At 46.4% G+C, this 20796-nt stretch overlaps 1 protein-coding gene, 1 non-coding gene and 1 pseudogene across 2 annotated transcripts; 1 reads left to right on the forward strand and 2 right to left on the reverse strand.

The window, feature by feature from the left end:
* Positions 1–229: 229 nt before the first annotated feature.
* Positions 230–302, forward strand: TRNAA-CGC (transfer RNA alanine (anticodon CGC)). The gene has a single exon. It is a non-coding gene; the product is annotated as a tRNA-Ala (tRNA).
* A 1343-nt stretch (positions 303–1645) lies between these two features.
* Positions 1646–11168, reverse strand: LOC123110630 (putative F-box/LRR-repeat protein 23; annotated as a pseudogene).
* Positions 11169–12780: 1612 nt separating this feature from the next.
* Positions 12781–15729, reverse strand: LOC123110631 (uncharacterized). Its single transcript, XM_044531192.1, has 2 exons — positions 15459–15729; positions 12781–13294 (listed from the first exon to the last, which is right to left on the reverse strand). Exons 1-2 carry the CDS (start codon positions 15637–15639, stop codon positions 13011–13013), a joined length of 465 nt encoding a protein of 154 aa, XP_044387127.1. The 5' UTR covers positions 15640–15729; the 3' UTR covers positions 12781–13010.
* Between the last annotated feature and the right edge of the window lie 5067 nt (positions 15730–20796).

Genomic DNA, 20796 nt, shown 5'->3' on the forward strand with positions numbered 1-20796 from the left:
AGGGGAGTTCAACAAGTACACTAAGGTGATTACAAAGATATGGTGAGATAAAAGCATCAACATGATAAAAGTCAAGGCAAGGTCAAATGGCCAAGTAAACCACAGGTAGAGAGTTAGTGTTTGAGATAACTGAAGCTCTGGAGACGAGGATGTATCTTGATGTTTACCTCCTTGGAGGGACGCCAGTCACCAGGTTATATATGCCCAGTTCCCAACTTAGTCATCAAATGGGGGTGTAGCTCATATGGTAGAGCGCTCGCTTCGCATGCGAGAGGCACAGGGTTCGATTCCCTGCACCTCCATTTTGTATAAGAAAATCTTGTGCTTTTTATGTTAATTGTGTTTTGTACTACTTTAATGTCTTATATTTTGTTCAATTAACCTTGTTGCCAAAACGGAGCACTACATTTCGAACATCATACAAAACAGTTCAACGATCACGGCTTCGCAACTCAAAACGGACTTATCTGTATTTTATCTCTAATTTTCCGAGTTTGAACCTTATGACATCTAACATCCATGTTGTGCTGACCAAATATGTCATCAATTCTTTAACATTGTTGTCGATATGCTGAGCATCCTTATTGCAAGGGCTAAGCCGGATGGACAGGTTGATAATCTTATCCCACACTTGATTGATGGAGGCATGTCCATCTTACGCTATGTAAATGCTACCATAAGTTTCTGTTGAGCTTCATATGGTTAGTGTCAAGAATAATTTTTGAGCAAAGGCTTTTTATCTATTGGCTATGGTTTGGTATAAGGTTCTGGGAAGGCACTTGATTAGGAGAAAGACAACACATTCTCTAAACCCCATCTCTTTACAACATCATTTAGCGAATACATGTTTTCGTTGCGAGCGGTTATGGCCGAGGTTCTGCTGAATATCGCCTTTCGGCTTGCACTTGCTGGTGACAAATGGACAAAATGGCTTCACCTGGTACATATGTTTTAATGAAGGTTAACTTATTGCATGAGCCAGATGTCTCTATGTTCAATGAGGGTCACAATTTCCTCAAAAACTTATTTGATAACTCCCATTAATAGAGATAAAAAAACATAAATGATAGTATTTTTGTAGGAAGTGGTCTTAGCGAAAGACTAAAAGAAGTATTGTTACTGTGATAGATCAAACAATCCATCATCTGTTTTGCTCTTTTGCAAGTTTGATTTGGCTAACTGTTGATCTTATCTTTAATTTACCACCGTAAACATCACTAATATGTTCGGTAACTGGTCCTCTGGGTTGGACGCTAGACTTAAGGCTCAAATACGTGTGAAGTTATGCGGCTCTATGCTTGTAAGTCCCAAATCTCAATAGGTTTTATTTTTAGAAGAATTAGAGTTTTCAACTGTTTGGAGGTTATCCACGAGATTATACGTCTCAGTTGTAGTTGTATGTACACAGTCTCTGACGACTGCGTGCAGCCAAATCAAAGCACAGATTTGTTCAACAAATGCAGTCAGAGATGATACCACGCATTTTGTTCAACCAATATACTCCCACCAACCGAAATTACTTGACGCTCAAACAGATGTATCTAGATGTATCTAGTATTGTTGGAGCAATCCCGAGTGTCTTTTGGTCCCGAAAGCCCCGTTTTCATCCTCTAGACAAGCAACTCAGCAATAGAAGATGGTTATGTGCAGATGCAGAGGATGAGGGTCCTTCATTTCTTTCTTCAAAATATACTCTGTATGTAATAAGGTACATATTGTTATTTAGTAAATATAAGGTACATACTGTTTACAAAGGAGAAGACAAGGCTAGCAAAATTCTCGACACAAAAAGGAACCGAATCCGGCGTGCCTTCTTATCATGGACGACATACACACACGGACATGTTCGGCTCGTACCACAAACAGGACTCCAGATGACCATTGTGAACTTCTTTAAGTTGCCATATACGATCAGCCCATGCCCATGGTAACCATCTATCATAAAGCCAAATGACCAAGAGCTACGTCCAGATCTTCCTGATCGTCCTCATCACTGTGGTCAGATCCATGGATGGGGTATTGCTGTGTAAAAACACCATCGTGGGCAAAAAGAAGTGGAAGGGAATTCAGCTCGAGCGTCTCAATGTACGCCTCGTGGTCGTAATCATTGGTTGAGTCCTTGGGTAGCCTCACGTCTCTAAGCCTTGCACACTTCGCCCGCAGCTCTGCATCGATGTGGATGTTGAAGCACTGGCGCAGATCAAGGGACTCGAGGTGGTGGCAGTTGTCAAGTACGGCAGCAAGTGCACAATTGCGGAGCCGATTGGCGAAGAGCCGATTGGCAATGTCGAGGGCACGGTGGTTATCGAACTGTTCTTCACACTCAACATTGACTCACCGGTTGTTCAGGCGCAGCCGCTTCAGCTGTGGGAATGCTTGGCCAACAGCCTTCATTGAAATATAGATGGAGCAGGTAGTAAGCTCAAGTTCCTCCAGATGGGGGGATCTCTTGCCCAGAGCAACCAAGCCTTTGTGTGAGACTTTCATGCAGTTAACTAGCCGAAGGCTTTTCAACCCATTAGTTCTGCAAATTGTAGTACTTCAGTTAGATAAAAAAAGCATTGATCAACAACCTGACAGCAAGAACACACCGTAAGGTGTCATATAGGTTCACTAAAAAAACAGAAGGCACGCTCTTTAGGGGGGAAAATGGTGGTAACAGAGGTTAAAATAATAATAGTTGTGTACATTGATATATCTACAGAAAAAGAAGGTAGCATGTCAAACGAGAAAATGGCAACATGAAAATAATGCTAAATTATTATTGAACTCATCCACTTCCAGTAAGTTATCAGTTCCAACAAAGTTTTATCGCAGAAAGAAAAAAGAGCTAAAACGAAGTTTTAGTTCCTTATATACCTGTGTGGATTGACAATCCAACATATGAGTTGCATAAAAGTGAATCAAAATAATGGCATAACACATAACAACAACAACAACAACAACAACAACAACAACAACAAAGCCTTTAGTCCCAAGCAAGTTGGGGTAAGCTAGAGGTGAAACCCATAAGATCTCGCAACCAACTCATGGCTCTGGCACATAGATAGCAAGCTTCCATGCAACCCTGTCCATAGCTAGCTCTTCGGTGATACCCCAATCCTTCAGGTCTCTCTTAACGGACTCCTCCCATGTCAAATTCGGTCTACCCCGCCCTCTCTTGACATTCTCCGCACGCTTTAGCCATCCGCTATGCACTGGAGCTTCTGGAGGCCTGCCCTGGATATGCCCAAACCATCTCAAACGATGTTGGACAAGCTTCTCTTCAATTGGTGCTACCCCAACTCTATCTCGTATATCATCATTCCGGACTCGATCCTTCCTCGTGTGGCCACACATCCATCTCAACATACGCATCTCCGCCACACCTAACTGTTGAACATGTCGCCTTTTAGTCGGCCAACACTCAGCGCCATACGACATTGCGGGTCGAACCGCCGTCCTGTAGAACTTGCCTTTTAGCTTTTGTGGCACTCTCTTGTCACAGAGAATGCCAGAAGCTTGGCGCCACTTCATCCATCCGGCTTTGATCCGATGATTCACATCTTCATCAATACCCCCATCCTCCTGCAGCATTGACCCCAAATACTGAAAGGTGTCCTTCTGAGGTACCACCTGACCATCAAGGCTAATCTCCTCCTCCTCACACATAGTAGTACTGAAACCGCACATCATGTACTCGGTTTTAGTCCTACTCAACCTAAACCCTTTCGATTCCAAGGTTTGTCTCCATAACTCTAACTTCCTATTTACCCCCGCCCGACTATCGTCAACTAGCACCACATCATCCGCAAAGAGCATACACCATGGGATATCTCCTTGTATATCCCTTGTGACCTCATCCATCACCAATGCAAAAAGATAAGGGCTCAAAGCTGACCCCTGATGCAGTCCTATCTTAATCGGGAAGTCATCAGTGTCGACATCACTTGTTCGAACACTTGTCACAACATTATCGTACATGTCCTTGATGAGGGTAATGTACTTTGCTGGGACTTTGTGTTTCTCCAAGGCCCACCGCATGACATTCCGCGGTATCTTATCATAGGCCTTCTCCAAGTCAATGAACACCATATGCAAGTCCTTCTTTTGCTCCCTATATCTCTCCATAAGCTGTCGTACCAAGAAAATGGCTTCCATGGTCGACCTCCCAGGCATGAAACCAAACTGGTTTTTGGTCACGCTTGTCATTCTTCTTAAGCGGTGCTCAATGACTCTCTCCCATAGCTTCATTGTATGGCTCATCAACTTAATTCCACGGTAATTAGTACAACTCTAAACATCCCCCTTGTTCTTGAAGATTGGTACTAATATACTCCGTCTCCATTCTTCTGGCATCTTGTTTGCCCGAAAAATGAGGTTGAAAAGCCTGGTTAGCCATACTATCGCTATGTCCCCGAGACCTTTCCACACCTCAATGGGGATACAATCTGGGCCCATCGCCTTGCCTCCCTTCATCCTTTTTAAAGCCTCCTTGACCTCAGACTCATGGATTCGACGCACAAAACGCATGCTGGTCTCATCAAAAGAGTCGTCCAGTTCAATGGTAGAGCTTTCATTCTCCCCATTGAACAGCTTGTCGAAGTACTCCCGCCATCTATGCTTAATCTCCTCGTCCTTCACCAAGAGTTGGCCTGCTCCGTCCTTGATGCATTTGACTTGGCCAATATCCCTCGTCTTCCTCTCTCGGATCTTGGCCATCTTATAGATGTCCCTTTCGCCTTCCTTCGTGCCTAACCGTTGGTAGAGGTCCTCATACGCCCGACCCCTTGCTTCACCAACAGCTCGCTTTGCGGCTTTCTTCGCCATCTTATACTTCTCTATGTTGTGTGCACTCCTATCTAGGTATAGGCGTCTGAAGCAATCTTTCTTCTCTTTAATCGCCTTCTGGAAATCATCATTCCACCACCAAGTATCCTTATCTTCGCTTCTCCTTCCCCTGGACACTCCAAACTCCTATGAGGCCACCTTACGAATGCAAGTCGCCATCTTCATCCACACATTGTCCGCATCCCCTCCTTCCTCCCAAGGGCCCTCCTTAATGACCCTCTCCTTGAACGCCTGAGCTACCTCCCCCTTAAGCTTCCACCACTTCGTTCTAGCGACTTTAGCCCGCTTATCCCGCTGGACACGAATCCGAAAGCGAAAGTCAGCAACCACCAGCTTATGCTGGGGTACAACACTCTCTCCAGGTATCACCTTACAATCTAGGCACGCACGCCTATCTTCCCTTCTCGAGAGGATGAAATCAATCTGGCTAGAGTGTTGGCCACTACTAAAAGTCACCAGATGTGATTCTCTCTTTCTAAAGAGGGTGTTGGCTACAATCATGTTGTAGGCTAGAGCAAAGCTTAAGACATCTTCTCCTTCTTGATTCCTGATGCCATAGCCAAAGCCCCCATGCGCCCCTTCAAAACCTGTGTTAGATGTACCCACGTGGCCATAGAGGTCTCCTCCTATGAAGAGCTTCTCACCAATCGGTACACTCCTAACCATGTCTTCCGGGCCTTCCCAGAACTCCCTCTTGGTGTTCTCATTGTGGCCTACTTGCGGGACATACGCGCTGATAACATTGAGAACCAAGTCCTCAACTACCAGCTTGACCAGGATAATCCGGTCCCCATGTCTCTTGACGTCTACCACTCCATACTTGAGGCTCTTGTTGATCAAGATGCCTACGCCATTTCTGTTTGCAGCCGTTCCCATGTACCATAGCTTGAAGCCGGTATCCTCCACCTCCTTCGCCTTCTGTCCTCTTCATTTGGTTTCTTGGACGCAAAGGATATCAACACCTCTCCTCACCGCTGCATCAACTAGCTCCCGAAGCTTATCATCATGAGAAATGCATACAAGGTCAGTAACAACTAATTTTGTTTCGAGCATGGTACCATTCAACTTAACCAATCATTAAAACAAACACTAACCTTTACAATCCAACAATAATTTTCGAAATTAAAGCTATTACGTAAATTTAATTGGTAAAATCAGACACTCTCATAGCTTTGACAGCATGAACCAGAGGAAACACATATTCTTTAAAATTCTCACAGCAGCCGAGAAAAAATATCTTAGATGATCATAAAACAGGTAATTGGAATAGTTAGTTAGTATACACAATTTGATGAAAAAAAACGTTCTGGTTGGTGGTACACAACTATAATGTATAAATAAATATGGAGCAGCAGGATATACATTTAATATGAATCATAGCTATTGGTCTCTTATGTTTCATACGTTAACCATGAAACATAGTAGATACGAAAAAGCTTTCAACTTTCATTAACAATTAACCAAAACAGAAAACCACATCATGAACCAAGATGGTAAGGAATCTCCAAGATCCAAGGTGGGCACACAGAAGAACAAGCAGCAGTCCAAACTGGTGGAGAAGGTTGAGCAATCCACATATATTTCAACACCCTTAACACGAAAAACAAGACCAAGGACAAAACATAATCTGAGGTATCCTCCTCGCGAAAATGAACAAGATATCATGGATACTGATAACCAGAATTGGCAAAATTGGTTTTGGTCCAGCAATAAAAGTTTGCATGAGTAAACCAAAACATGCTATCTGTAAACTCTCATAAGCTTGGGTTCTGAAAAAATAAGCCAGGATCTTTTTTTTTAAACAAGGACACATCATCCCCATTGTTTTTTTGAAAGGTCATCCCCATAGTTTTTTGGAAGGTCTGCTGAGGGCCTAAGCCCACCTGAACTGTATTCCAACAGGGCACATCGAGGGCAGGGGTGGGGGTGGGGAGGCACTGGAAGCACAACGCAATAAGAAAAAAAAACTTGTGGAGGACAAGTGCCCAGGCTGAGGCCAACACAAGAAGTAAAAGGAAGAGCGAGAAAAAAGAAAGGACGGGGAGGTTGGCAACGCCAAGTGAAACCCCCGGCAATAACGCCCAGAGAGACAACAACTCGAGGTATGTAAGGTGTGGCGCAAACAATGACAAAAGATCTACTCCGTCAGGAGCATCATGGAATCAAGTCATGATGAAGACACAACCAGCATCATAACCACAAACGGCAATATCCCCTCTAGAACCTCGATAGCTGTTATGACCGTCATATTAGGGGCTTAGCCCTGTGGGTTGTGGCCCAAGTTATCTTATTGTTATTAGGGGCTTAGCCCGATTATCTTATCGTTTGCTTAGGAGTCAAGTAAACCTCTCTATATAAGGAGAGGAGATGTATCAATCTAATCAAGCAAGAAGCAATCATATTTGCTCGGCTTCCTTAGGGAGCCGGGAGACCTAACTCTAGCCGCCTCCTTCCCTGCGCCATCTCCCTCTCAGCCGTCGCCTCCTCGTGCACGACGGTGCCCAGCCGCCGGCGTCCGCGTGTTCGTCCACGACCAGCTCCCTCCTTCCCCTACAACCTCCGGCCTAGACCCGGTAGAACCCTAGTTTCTACCAGCTTGGTATCAGCTAGCTTGGTTTCGACCATGTCATCACCACCACCAAGCCCGTCGCTGCCCCTCGCCACCACCGCCGCCGCGCCATCCGATCCTCTCCACGGCAACGCTGGTCCTTCCCTCGGCGCCGATGGCTTCCACCGCCGGCGCATCGACCGGCCAGTCGCCGCCCCCCTCCATGGGTCCGCCGCCATCACCCTCCACCACGCCGCTCGTCTACTCCCCAGAGGCCATGACCGGCGTCCTCAACGATCTGGTCGTCGCGGTCCAAGGAATCTGGCTGTTCCTGGCCGGTCCATACGGGGCGCCAACGCCTCCGCCGCCGGCCGTCTCCTCCGGACCGCCGGCCCTGCCCTGGTACTCGGTCCCCGTGGCGATCGCCGGGGGCCATCCGTCGCTCCAGCCGCCGGCCGCCCCAGCGCCGTCCTGGCTGCAGTGGCCCGCACCGGCTCTCGCGGCGCCACCCGCGCCTCCTCCGTCCGCCCCAGCGTTGTCCTAGCCACAGTGGCCCGCGCTGGCTCTCGCGGCGCCACCCGCGCCTCCCCCGCCCGCCCCAGCGCTATCCTGGCCGCAGTGGCCCGCGCCGGCTCTCGCGGCGCCACCCGCGCCCGCCCCAGCGCCGCAGTGGCCGTACTGGCCCGCGCCAGCCCCAGCCGCGCCGGTCCAGCTTCCACCGCCGCCACCCAGCTCCGGACTGGGCCAGTCCACACCGGGGGGCCTCCCGATCCAGCAGGTCCAGTTTCCGCCGTCACCGTCCCCGATTCTGCCACCGTCAGTTTACACGGAGGCTGGGCACCCATCGGTACCCACACTGCAGTCTGGGGCCTCGTCCGGCTCCGCGGGGGCCTACGACGGCCTCCCCACCGTTGACCGGGCACCGTCATCATCACTGCTTCACACCGCCGAGCCGGTCGGCCATGGCGCGCCGACCCAGACGCCGCCACGGTTCGCCAAGATCGACTTCGCCACTTATGACGGCACGGAGGATCCGCTTAACTGGCTGAACCAGTGCGACCAGTTTTTTCGTGGGCAGCGCATACTCGCGTCGGAGCGCACTTGGCTGGCATCCTAACACCTCCGCGGTGCAGCACAGACATGGTACTACGCCCTCGAGCAGGACGAGGGCGGCATGCCCTCGTGGGAGCGCTTCCATGAGTTGTGCCTCCTTTGTTTTGGGCCGCCGATCCGCGGGAGCCGCCTGGCCGAGTTGGGCCGCTTTCCCTTCACCTCTACGGTGCAAGACTACACCGACCGCTTTCAGGCCCTGGGGTGCCACGCGTCCGGCGTGACGGCTCACCAGCGGGCCGAACCCTTCGTCGGTGGTCTGCCAGATCATATCCGCGTGGACGTCAAGCTGCAGGGACCCCAGGACCTCCATACGGCCATGTACTACGCCCGCGTATTCGAGCGCCGCGCGGTGGCCATGCAGCAGGCATCACCGTCCCGGGCCACTGGGCCGCTACCCGGACCAGATGTTCCCGCGCAGGGTCGGCCTGCTCAGGCTTCCGCGGCACCCCTCGCCGCGACCGCGGCGCGCCCGTTCCGCCGGCTCACCTCGGCCGAGCTACTCGAGCGTCGCCACCAAGGGTTGTGCTTCAACTGCGACGAGCCCTACACGCCCGGCCACGTCTGCCCGCGACTCTTCTACCTGGAGACTGCAGACTACATTGAGGAGGACGCCGTCGCCGCCGACCTGACCGTCCCAGCTGTCGCGAAGGTGTTTGACGCTGGTTGATCACCTCGAGGAGTTCAGCAAGCGCTTCCCCACCTTACAGCTCGAGGACGAGCTGTTTGTGCAGGCGGGGAGAAGTGTTATGACCGTCATATTAGGGGCTTAGCCCAGTGGGTTGTGGCCCCAAGTTATCTTATCGTTATTAGGGGCTTAGCCCGATTATCTTATCATTTTCTTAGGAGTCAAGTAAACCTCTCTATATAAGGAGAGGAGATGTATCAATCTAATCAAGCAAGAAGCAATCATATTTGCTCGTCTTCCTTAGGGAGCCGGGAGACCTAACCCTAGCCGCCTCCTTCCCTGCGCCATCTCCCTCTCAGCCGCCGCCTCCTCGTGCACGACGGCGCCCAGCCGCCGGCGTCCGCGTGTTCGTCCACGACCAACTCCCTCCTTCCCCTACAACCTCCGGCCTAGACCCGGTAGAACCCTAGTTTCTACCAATAGCAAAGCCAGGTGAGGAGCAAGACCTCACCACACCGTAGGCACAAAAACCACTGGGTGGGCCGGAAAGAACAAGCTGACACCAAGCACAGTGCCAAGGAGCACCGCCGGCAGTCGAAAGGCATCAAATAACCGAGACCTCAGGATAGCACTGATGTGCTGCCGTTGAGACTGAAGAGCGTCGTGCAGCCGAGGCCACAATGCAGCACCAATCATCCCAATTTTTGGTTCTGTATCTCACCCATTTTTTAGCGGTGCATCAGAATTAGATTCTTGCACATACTGGATAGTGGATACTAATTCTAATATAAGAACACACATTATCGCACAAACTCACAAAGTCATAAATCACATCCACCAAATCAAAATTACACCCATATGGACCGGCAGGGGCTTGCGAGGTCGCATGAGGTTCTCTTGTCGGTGGACACCAGATCAGCAGTCCTAGATGGTCGGTTTTTCACCGGGGGTGGCTTGGAAAGCAATGCAGTGACGGCTCTATGGGGCAGTGACCTTGTGACGTGAGGGCGGCAGTGTTTGTCTGCCTGGTCGACTCAACCAGGTGGGGGAAGGGCCCCGGATGTTGGTGGGGTGCGGTGGCCATGGATTGCTGGTGGACATTCTGTGCAGCTATGGCTGCGGGGATCCGGGTTATTTAGCGGTGTGGCTCCTGAGTGAGCAGTGGAATATTGACTCAGCAGCACTATAACTTGGTGTGTTTGTGGTGTGGCATTGATCAGCGATGGGGCTTTCGCATCAGATGTTGTATGGTTTTTGGCCTAGTTCCTTCTGATGAAATGCATGAGCACCCTGCTCTTTCAACGTTCTCAAAAAGAAAAGAGAACTACAATAAATCAAGACTAGGGCCCCAAAACTAAAATTAAGAACGTTCCCCAATTCTTCTGAAACTGCCATGTCACACTGTAGTAGTACCCCACTACAAATATGAACACCTAGTCCTGCTAATCCTAATAACAGGATCACTATCCACCAAAAAGACTAGGATCAGAAATCCAGAACAGCGAGCAGGATTAACGAAACCCTAAAGCCAAATAAGTTATCACAGTGGGCACAGGTCTCCAAAACCACAGCGACTAATCTCTCCCAAATCCTACAGAGAAGCAGAAAGGGTCGCTACCTCTTGGCCATGTAGAAGAGCAGCGCATCGGTGACGAAACAGTCGGCGGCAAAGTGCTCGAGGCGGCCGTCGGCGCGGTCGACGGCTGCGCACGCCATGGCCACCATGTCGATGGTGGGGTCGAAGCAGTCGGACAGGTCAACACGGCGCCAGAGGTCGGGCTCGCCGGTGGCGACGCGGAGCCAGTTGCGGCACACGACCCCGGCGCCCATGAGCACCTCCGGCGCGCCCAGGCGCTCGAACACTGTAAGCAGGGCATCATCAGGGAGGCCGGCCCAGTCCGGCTCCGGCGACGGCGGCGGGGATGCCATGTCGATCTGGCTAGGGCTTTCCGGAAGTCTCCCGTGTGGTGACTGGTGAGAGGGCAAAGTGCTTAAGCGTCGGGCGCAGTAATGGTATCACTGTAACTGTTGTTGTTTTGTGACACCTGTATCTTTTTTTTCATCGCTTGCTGTGACTGATATAGTTTTTTTTTCTTCTAAACACTACTCCCTAATGTCAAAAACGCTATCATATTATGAAAATGTATAATCATAAATATTCACGTACACACAAACGCACGGACGCACGCATAACCTATTCCTATGAGCACCTCCGAGATATCACACGCGTCTTGTGATTGAGGAAAATACCTCATACTAAACGAACATCGTCGGGAAGTCTAAAATAAATTCAGAAAAACGCGAACACCAGTGCCAAGTCAATTACTTGAACCCAGGTAGGCTAGCTCCACCACAACAAAACTAATTATCTGAGTTACGCTCAGTTTGCACGATGATACAGTTGTGTTAGCTCAATTCATGTGGTTGGATGAGTGACAAAATGTTGATCTCCAAGTAGCAGATATTGCTGAAATTTGGTAGTTTGGGAAAAGTCGAGATTTTTGACTGTTTAGTAGGAGTTACTTGTGAAAATGGTTAGGATGAGTTTTTATCAGAACCATTTTCAAATCAGGTAATATAGATAGGGTAAGAGATATTTAAACACAATGAGTCATCGTAGGATATGATATATGATATCATTTACTAATATGATGATTTTAGCTGGGTAATCCGGCCTTTTAAATTGGTTATTCAATTTATTTGTAAAGTTTTAAGTATTAACTAATGATATATGTGTGTGTCTAAAGGACTAAGACATTGGCATTTGATTAGAGGAATGAAGAGGTGACTACAATTTTTAATCTTTTATTTAGCAAGAGGATTTGCAAGTAAACTACATGATACAACTTATACAATAATAATTAAGTCTACCAAAATAAACAATACATGAGAAAAGCCGCGATAAGAATAAACCAACCGAGGTGGAGGTGAAGATGTATTCCGATATTCACTTTCTTTGTGGTATTGGGCGCGGGGGGGGGGGGGGGGGGGGGGCAGCTACTCATGTGGAGTGAACAAAAAAGAACCCTGACAAAGCAAAATCTCCCTCCACACAAAACAAGAGTTTTTTGGGTGATCTCCCTCCACCCCTATGGGCGATATTCAAATGGACGAGCATGGTACAAAAATAAAATTGTCAAACATGATATGGAAGATGTGAATTGCCACATACTAGTGTCAAAAACGTTCTCATATTATGGGACGGAGGGAGTAGTTTCGTGGTGCTTGTGCAACGCCTAGTCATGTTTTACCCCCTTTACCCCTATGGCGATAGTTCCCTGGTGCTTGTTTAATGCCTATTCATGTTTTATTCCGATCATTTATTGTATTTGGACACTGTTCTTTATTTAAATTTGAACATTTGGATTTATTGGTTTGAATTTTTGTTGTATTCTATGATGTTGAAAAGAGAAAAGTTCAAATTATATTGATGTGAAAATAAACTCGGAGTAGAGTTTATATGCGCGCGCGCGCACACACACACACATAGAAGAAACAGAAGAGGAAAAATCAAGAGGAATCTGGCTTTGCGTAGTTGCTCTAAAACCTTTAGAAAAAATTGAAGAGTGATGTAACAACACCTTTAAAGGCCCCATTTTGGGGGAAATCTGCTAGAGTTGCTCTCATCCTTCATACTGCAACACCTGAACACTCGGTAAATCTCTGGAAATAAAATTGTTCAACTCTTTGCACATATCTATTATATTTATATGGCTCAAAAACATATAATGATTTACAACAATTAGGCATTCGACATCAGATCCCTTCAAACGACTGACATTCTAGATGAGCAGACCATTACAAGCATAGGGACCGACCAACACCTTCCCTTTCAGATCTTACACCATGTTTACTTTATATATCAGGCCCGGGCATGAACCCATCCTACACATTTCAGCTACAATACAGCGGAACATTGACAGGCTTGTACAGGAATGCCTTGACGATGTGCGAGTTCCCTGACTGTTTGTTGTATGTGAACTTGACCCCAGAGTGTGCATCGCCCCTCCTGGTGCAATGGTGGTGGAAGCTGCTGATGGGCCTCGCCAGGCACGAGTCCCACCGGTCGCTCTCCGGCATCGTCTCCGCAACACTGTAGATGCCCTCGGAGTTTGTGAATGCCTGGTAGTTGATGACCTCGCCAGATTTCGTAATGCACAGAACAGCAACCTCAGCGCCTATATAAGACACAAAGATGTACATGAGCAAGAGGAGAATTAAACTTGCAGAAACTTTAATTGTACACAACATGATGAATAAAACAATCCAAAGCAAAGAAAACAAAATGGAATTAGTAAGAGACAGGCAGTGCATGTATGCTTGCCAGTCACAGAAAAGGTACAAGTTACAATTCTTTCTTAGTTTGGTAGTATTATCACCTAAAGATCGCCACTTTAGATTTACACTAACACTTTCCAATACACTTCGATCGCATGTAAGCGTTATGAAATATCCCTAATTTTCTTGACAAAAAGGAATGTCAAAACCCATGGTCGATACCTGCACTAGCACCAGCACTGCTCGTCCCATTTGCGTTTTCATCTCAATTTGTTCATGGATGGTTGAATTACTGAATCAGCCTACCCGAATTTCTAAAATGGTTGATTCAACAGCCATTCGACCCATCTCCTCCAACTTTATTTTTTGATGTAGTTGTTGAATTGCCGAAATTATGCCAGTAGCTATACCGTGGAACAATCAACGCCAGCAGAATGCGAGTGCGCCAGTACAGTATGCTGGTCCAGAGAAAAATAAATAAAAGAAGAACGGAACATCGATAGGCAGAAAGTTCTCCCAATAGGCTTAACAGGCAATGTTTTGACGTCATTTGGTTTGAGCTTGTAGGGGCGGTGGAGCAAGAACGAGGAAGCAGAAGGGGAGGAAGAAGCAGTAGGAGGAGCGGGATGGGGAAGCCAGAGGGGTCAACCTGTGAGTCAGTGACAGTGACTAACTCCAGGAAATGGACTCCGATAACTTGGCAGTGGGCACCCTCGTATTAATGCTTCTCATTGGTGTTCATGCTTAGCGGAAAGGAAATGGGATTGGATTGCGAGAGATAGCAGGGAGGTGAAGGTCGCCCTCCAGGCTTCTGTGGGCTTGTCCCAGCCAAAGCTCAGAGAGAAGCACTATTACCTTTTGGCATACCATTCGCAGTTCTAACTTTATCAAGCAGAGAGCACATCAATGCATTTTCTTTGATGACATTTGATAAATGCTGACATTTCTTGTCAACAACTAAAATAAGTCTCAGAATACTAAAGGAAAAATTCACATATGTTCTGGAAAGAAGTGGATTCAAGAGATGCATTCGGCTATTCCATGGACATGTACATAATTTTACATGTACTACGCCAATTACTATTAGACATTAGTTCATACGTTGGGAAATGCATTATTTACTCCCTGCAAGCCAACGTACAGACCCACATGGGCACCTAGACAGTTTTGAATTTTGATATCTTTAGTTTCCTTTGCGCATGGAGTTTCAGAGAGATAGTGGAATAGATGGTGAAGTGGATACGTGAGGGAAATTTAGGCTATAATTTACACATTATCTAAATATATATACATGCAATGAGAGGCTCCAGAGAAATTACTCAGTAAAGGTGCTACTGTACTGCAGGCAGTACATCAGAATTTAGCCATCCTTAATAGTTTGCTTAGGCAGAAGTCAAGAACTCTACCTGATAGTCGAGTTCGCCTCAATTTTGGAACATGTTTTGAGTTAAACCAGTTCCCTGTAATTTGATTTGTTCTGATGGCAGTGGAAAGCAGTTTATGCACTTTCATACGTTCCCAGAACATGTAGGATAGAATAGAAGTCAAACCCTTTAACTTGTTTCTTCTTGTGTCCTTTTGCTAGAAACTGAGCAACCTTCGAGTGAGATACAGATAACGGCTCATGTGTGTTTGCCTCACCTCACCAAATCCCAACTAAGCTGTATGATGTGCGTCCATCTATGCTCCTCACTAGCTAACACAAGAGCCTCCTGTTACCTAGTACTTGCGTCCGATTTTCATCTCAACATCAGATGACCAGTAGCCAAACATCATATGGCCAGTAGCCTAGCACAGACTAAAATTCCACCAGAATTTCCCACGGAATGATACGAAAAGCACTCTCCAGTCTCCACAGCCCACGAATTTCCACTAGAGCGAAACTCGCCACTCTGCTCAACGTGGTAAACCGAGAAGTAAATTTCGAGATCCAAAACAGCTGAACCGAGATCCGCGGAAGTGATCGCTCGAAATCTAGCCCGATGGCCACGACAGCACAGAGGGCGGCGACAGCAACTTAGATATTACTAAATTCGAAGGAGGAGGCAGGCTCATTGGGCTGACCTTCGAGGGCGTGGTCCTCGGGGCCGATGGCAGAGTCGGCGCAGACGTCGCAGACGACGCGGCCGCGGATCTCCCCCGTCCACGCCTCGGCCGCCGGGGCCGCCGCCAGCAGGAAAGCGAGGAGGGCCAGGTGGAGCGGGAGCAGACACCGGTGAGGGACAGAACACGCCGCCGTCGCCATGGATTGGGTTGCTCGGTCGAGCTACTCTTTCCTCTTTTTTGTAGTACAGTAGTGTAGTAGCTACTCTTTCCAGCTGTTTTTTTTTCTTTTTGAGGGGTTGGTGACATTTTCACTTTCGCGGGAGTATTGACGAGGTAGACTGGGTTTTTTTTTTTGAGCAATACGAGGTATAGACTTTTTTTAGGCGTAATACGAGGTATAGACTGGTAGAGTAAGCAATAATTCACCTTGGATCAATCACCTTTTTTTTTCAACCGGGCTCGCACCCCTTTCAATTAATTTTGCAATCAACGGAAATACATCAGTCTGTATCACAAGTTCACCAACAAGCACTAACTAAGCATCACACCAAATAGGAAGCTAGAAACCATCAAAAGGAGACTGAAAGGGGAGGAGCGAGCTGGTGCATCGCCAGGAAACCCACCGCATGATGACCCTGAAACGGACCACCGGCTATGGGGCGAAAACCTGACGACACACGTCCGAATAAACGACCGTCTAGGGAATAGGACTCCGCAGAACCGGGGCCAAAAGACAACAGTAACGATCCAGCGGGCATCAAACCCCTGTGGATGAAGGTTAAGCAAGACACCATGATGAACTAGCCGATCTGAATACCATCACCATCTCCCAGAAGAAGCCTGCCTCGCGAGAATGATCTATCCGCCAAAGCAGTTGCCACATGCACCAACCTCTTCACACCAGCCTTGAACTTTGTCCTGTCGTCCTCCTTAAGAAGCCCTGCCCAGTATAGCATAAAAGAACAAGCGGTTAAAACAGCCTCCAAAGGAGTTCGAGCATCATGATTATCAAAAGTAACTTTGTTACGAAGGCACCAAATCCCCCAGCAAATGCCTGCAATAATCATCATATAGAATTTATCCCCTCCCGGGAAGATTTTGTATAACCAAGCCAAGCTTTGCCATAGCGACCGGGGACAATGGGAAACCCCAACTGTCAATCCCAGTGTACCCCAGACAGTTCGAGCAAGCGGGTAAGAGAAAAAGAGATGGTTGGCAGTTTTTATGTTATTGCAGAAAGAACACACAGGGTTTCCAGGCCAATTCCTACAGCGCATGTTATCACACGTAGGAACTGCATTTTGAAACAACTGCCACAGAAAAATCTTGATTTTCAAGGGGATATTAGCTTTCCACACCCATTTGTAACTAGGGCCAGATAGATCTCTTTCCAACCAGTCATACACAGATTTTGTGGTGAATTTTCCTTTTCTACTCAAAGACCAGGATACTGAATCTGGTTCGTCATTCAGCGCTTTTTTCTTTGCTTCATCCAATCCACTTCCATTGATCCACAAGCTCCCCAAAGAGCCTACGCCGAAAGGCAAGCTCATAATCGTTTGCTACAAAAGAGGCAACAGTGCATTCTTGATTTTGACAAATGTCAAACAAGACAGGAAAGCGATCACGAAGAACACCATCACCTAGCCACGGGTCATGCCAAACTCTGGCCAGATCACCACAATTGACATTAATTTTTCTCCCAGCCATATATGTTTCCTTGACTTTCATAATGGCCTTCCAACAAGGGGAATCAGAAAAACGAGTACGGATGTTTGCAACAGTTTTGTTTTTAAAATATCTAGCATGGATAATGCGTTGCCATAGTCCATCACTAGTCTCAAGTTTCCACCACCATTTCACAAGGAGACTAATGTTTTGTTTATGGAGGTCCTTAATACCCAAGCCTCCAATTTTCTTGGATCGACAAACCCTGGTCCATTTGACCATATGATAGGCACGCTTCTTATTCTTCCTCCTCCATAAGAAACATCTACGATGCTTATTTATCTTTTCAATAAAGGTCTTGTTAAAGAGAAACATAGACATCAAGTAAGATGGGATTCCATCCAGGCTAGAATCCAAGAGAGTTAATCTAGCCCCGGAGGATGCTACATAGGCCACCCACGCATCCAGTTTTTTGATCATCTTGATATCCAGGAAATCCAACTCAATGTTTTTAAGAGTGGAATATGTAACCGACACTCCTAAGTATCTCATAGGTAAAGTGCCCACCCGGCAACCAAACATCTCTGCATACACCATATTAGTATCATTATCTCCACCAATAACGAAAACTTCACTTTTTCAAAGTTAATTTTTAACCCTGACATAAGTTCAAACAGATACAACAACAGTTTGATATTGACAGCTTTTTCCATGTCATGCTCGAAACATAGAACTGTGTCATCGACATATTGAAGAATACCCACCCCTCCCTCAATCAGATCAGAGGCTAACCCATTGATGAGACCATTTTTTGGGCAGCTAGTACCATCTTAGTCAAACACTCAGCTGCCATGTTAAACAAAAAAGGAGAATGTGGATCCCCTTGTCGACCCCCCTTGGCACTCTGAATATATGGTCCCATCTCATCATTGATTTTCACACTCACTGTCCCATTTCTCAGGATTTGCGAGACCCACCCACACCATTTGGTATTAAAGCCACGTTTAATATGACAATCAAGCAGGAACTCCCAGTTCACTTTGTCATAGGCTCTTTCGAAATCCATCTTAAGGACTACTCCCACATGCTTTTTGACATGAGTATAGTGTAGCACCTCATGTAAAGATAAGATTCCATCCACAATATGCCTCCCCTTGATGAAGGCATTTTGTTGAATGCTAAACATCTTGTCGGCTACCTTACTGGCCCTAAGATCCATGACTTCAGTGATGAGTTTAGGGGCATCGTAACAAGCATATAGGCCTATAATGCTGTATCTTTTTGGCATCATTAGTTTTAGGAAGCAACGTAATAATCCCATAGTTTAATCGTTGCACATCCAGCCTACCCTCATAGAACCATTCAAATAGGCGAAACAAGTCCAAACTCACCACCTCCCAACAATGTTGGTAAAATTCCACAGGTATATTGTCCGGACCAGGGGCCCTATTTGATCTCATCTCAAATAAAGACTTTTTGATTTCTTCCAAGGAAAAAGGTCGAGTCAGATCCTCATTATCCTCACGTGAAATTTTTTCATCCTGGGACCAGAGGGAACCATCTATGTGGCAAATATTGCCAGGGGCTGGTCCAAACAACTCTCTATAGTATGTTGTAGCATGGGATAACAAGCTTTTGGTCCCTTCTATAGTTATTGAACCATACTCAAGCGAGATCATAGAGTTTTTCCTTCGTCGCCTGTTGGCCACTTTATGGAAAAAATCCGTATTGTTATCCCCTTTAAGAAGCCATCTCTCATTAGAGAACTGGTGCCAATAAAGTTCTTCTTCAATATATATATCATTGAGCTCAACCAGGATGTCCAATTTCCTGGTATAAGCCTCCCCACAAAGACCGACAGTCTCCTCAAGTGTTTCCAGTTCTTGCAACTCTAGCTTAATCAAGTTCTTCCTGGTCTTATTATGCCCAAAAATATTTGATCCCCAACCTTTGAAAAATTTCTTAAACCTTTTCAGTTTGATGTTCAAGACATCAATAGGATCTTCCGTGTAAACTGGCCTGGACCAGATCTCAGCCACAGTAGGAAGAAAGTCTGGGTTATTTAGCCAAGCATTATCAAACTTAAAGCACCTATTTCCTGGTGCCCTGGATGGTGCCACACCCCCATCTAGCAAAAGAGGATTATGATCAGAATTTTCCTTGACCATCTTATGAACAGAAACGAGAGGATATAAATCCTCCCAATCAAATGACATCATCACCCTATCCAATTTTTCTAAGGTAGGATTATCTTGTTTGTTGGACCAAGTGTAACAACCCCCTGTCATATTAATCTCTCTCAATCCTAAAAGGTGGATGACAGAGTTGAATACATCAGAGAAATGGGACATGGGAGTTTTTTTGTTTTTCTCTCCGCTATGCCACAAAATATTAAAGTCCCCTCCTATCAAGTAAGGTGTGAGGGTATTATGGTACAAAGAGGACATTTCTGCTATAAACTCAGGTTTGTGCTCATCATGAGCAGCACCATAAACTACCATCAAGGCCCATTTACTCTTTTTGATCTTGTCAAAAAGGTCAATTTGAAGAATGAATTTCCCATGTTTTGTCCCTAGGATATCAAACTTATCTTTATTTATACCGCAAAGGATGCCTCCAGATTCCCCCTAGAAGGATTCCACTCCCAATGAAATTTTTGATTTGGATCTACCTTCCTGAAAAAGGAAGGAGTATACTCGCTTTTCATAGTTTCTTGCAGCCCAAGGAAATCCACCCCATTGGCATTAATCATGTCAGTGAGGCAGGTAGACATGCCCTTCTTACCTGCCCCCCTACAATTCCAAAAAATCCCTATCATTTATATCGCTCCGGCGTGCCTTTCTCTCTGGTAGGTCTGCCAGGATTCATAGCATCCCTACCCTCTCCCTTTCTCTTTTGACTTCTAGTCATAGGTCTAACAGAGTCATTAGGGGATGAAATGACTACTGTTTTTCTTCTCTGATTTTTCCTCTTTTTCTGTCTAGACTGAACAAGAGTAAAAGGCTCCTCTTCTTCCTTATAATCCTCATCCCAAGTCAAAGATAGTGGAATTTTATTACACAAACCATCATTAATAGTTATGTTATGAGATTCTTTATCAATTTTCTTTTCATGAAGCAGAGTTCTAGATGTTTCAAGTTCACGAATAACATCAATAGAGGCAAAATTGTCATCAGGTATTTGAACTCCCATAAGGGAAGCTTGCAACACAATCTCAGTATTAGATAGGACCGAAAACTGATTATTGGTGTTGAGAGTTTTTTTACCTTCAACATCACGTTTTTTCATTCTGTTGGTAGCCCTGTCCTCCACCCTCTCCAGCTTATGGTATTGTCTGCTTGCAGCCCTGTCCTCAGACACCACCGAATCATGTATGGGCGATCCAGAAGGCGACTCAACTGTGTATGTACTACAGTTCTCTCCTCCTTCTATTGAACCTTCTTCAAGAGGAGTAATATGAGGTAAAGACGGCCAGATCACATAATCTGCCAAAGGAGGGAACACAACATCATGATGGGTATTGCAGTGCTGAAGAAACAAAGGGGAAGGAGGGATGGGGGTCTGAATAATCCCCCAAGCACCTTGTTTATAGTTGATAGTAGGGACAGGAGACATACCCCCACTATCACTCTTCATATCATCATCACTGTGCTCAAACAAACTGTTGTTCAAAGGAGAAACCAGATGA

Source organism: Triticum aestivum, chromosome 5B (assembly GCF_018294505.1).
Source record: "Triticum aestivum cultivar Chinese Spring chromosome 5B, IWGSC CS RefSeq v2.1, whole genome shotgun sequence".
NCBI lineage: Eukaryota > Viridiplantae > Streptophyta > Magnoliopsida > Poales > Poaceae > Triticum > Triticum aestivum.

Bases quoted from the DNA above. Each gene is read 5' to 3' on its own strand.
- LOC123110631 (XM_044531192.1), bottom strand. From the start codon at position 15,639: ATGGCGACGGCGGCGTGTTCTGTCCCTCACCGGTGTCTGCTCCCGCTC. The intron at 13,295-15,458 runs GTCAGCCCAATG...TGTCTTATATAG, and splicing joins CGAGGACCACGCCCTCGAAG to GCGCTGAGGTTGCTGTTCTG.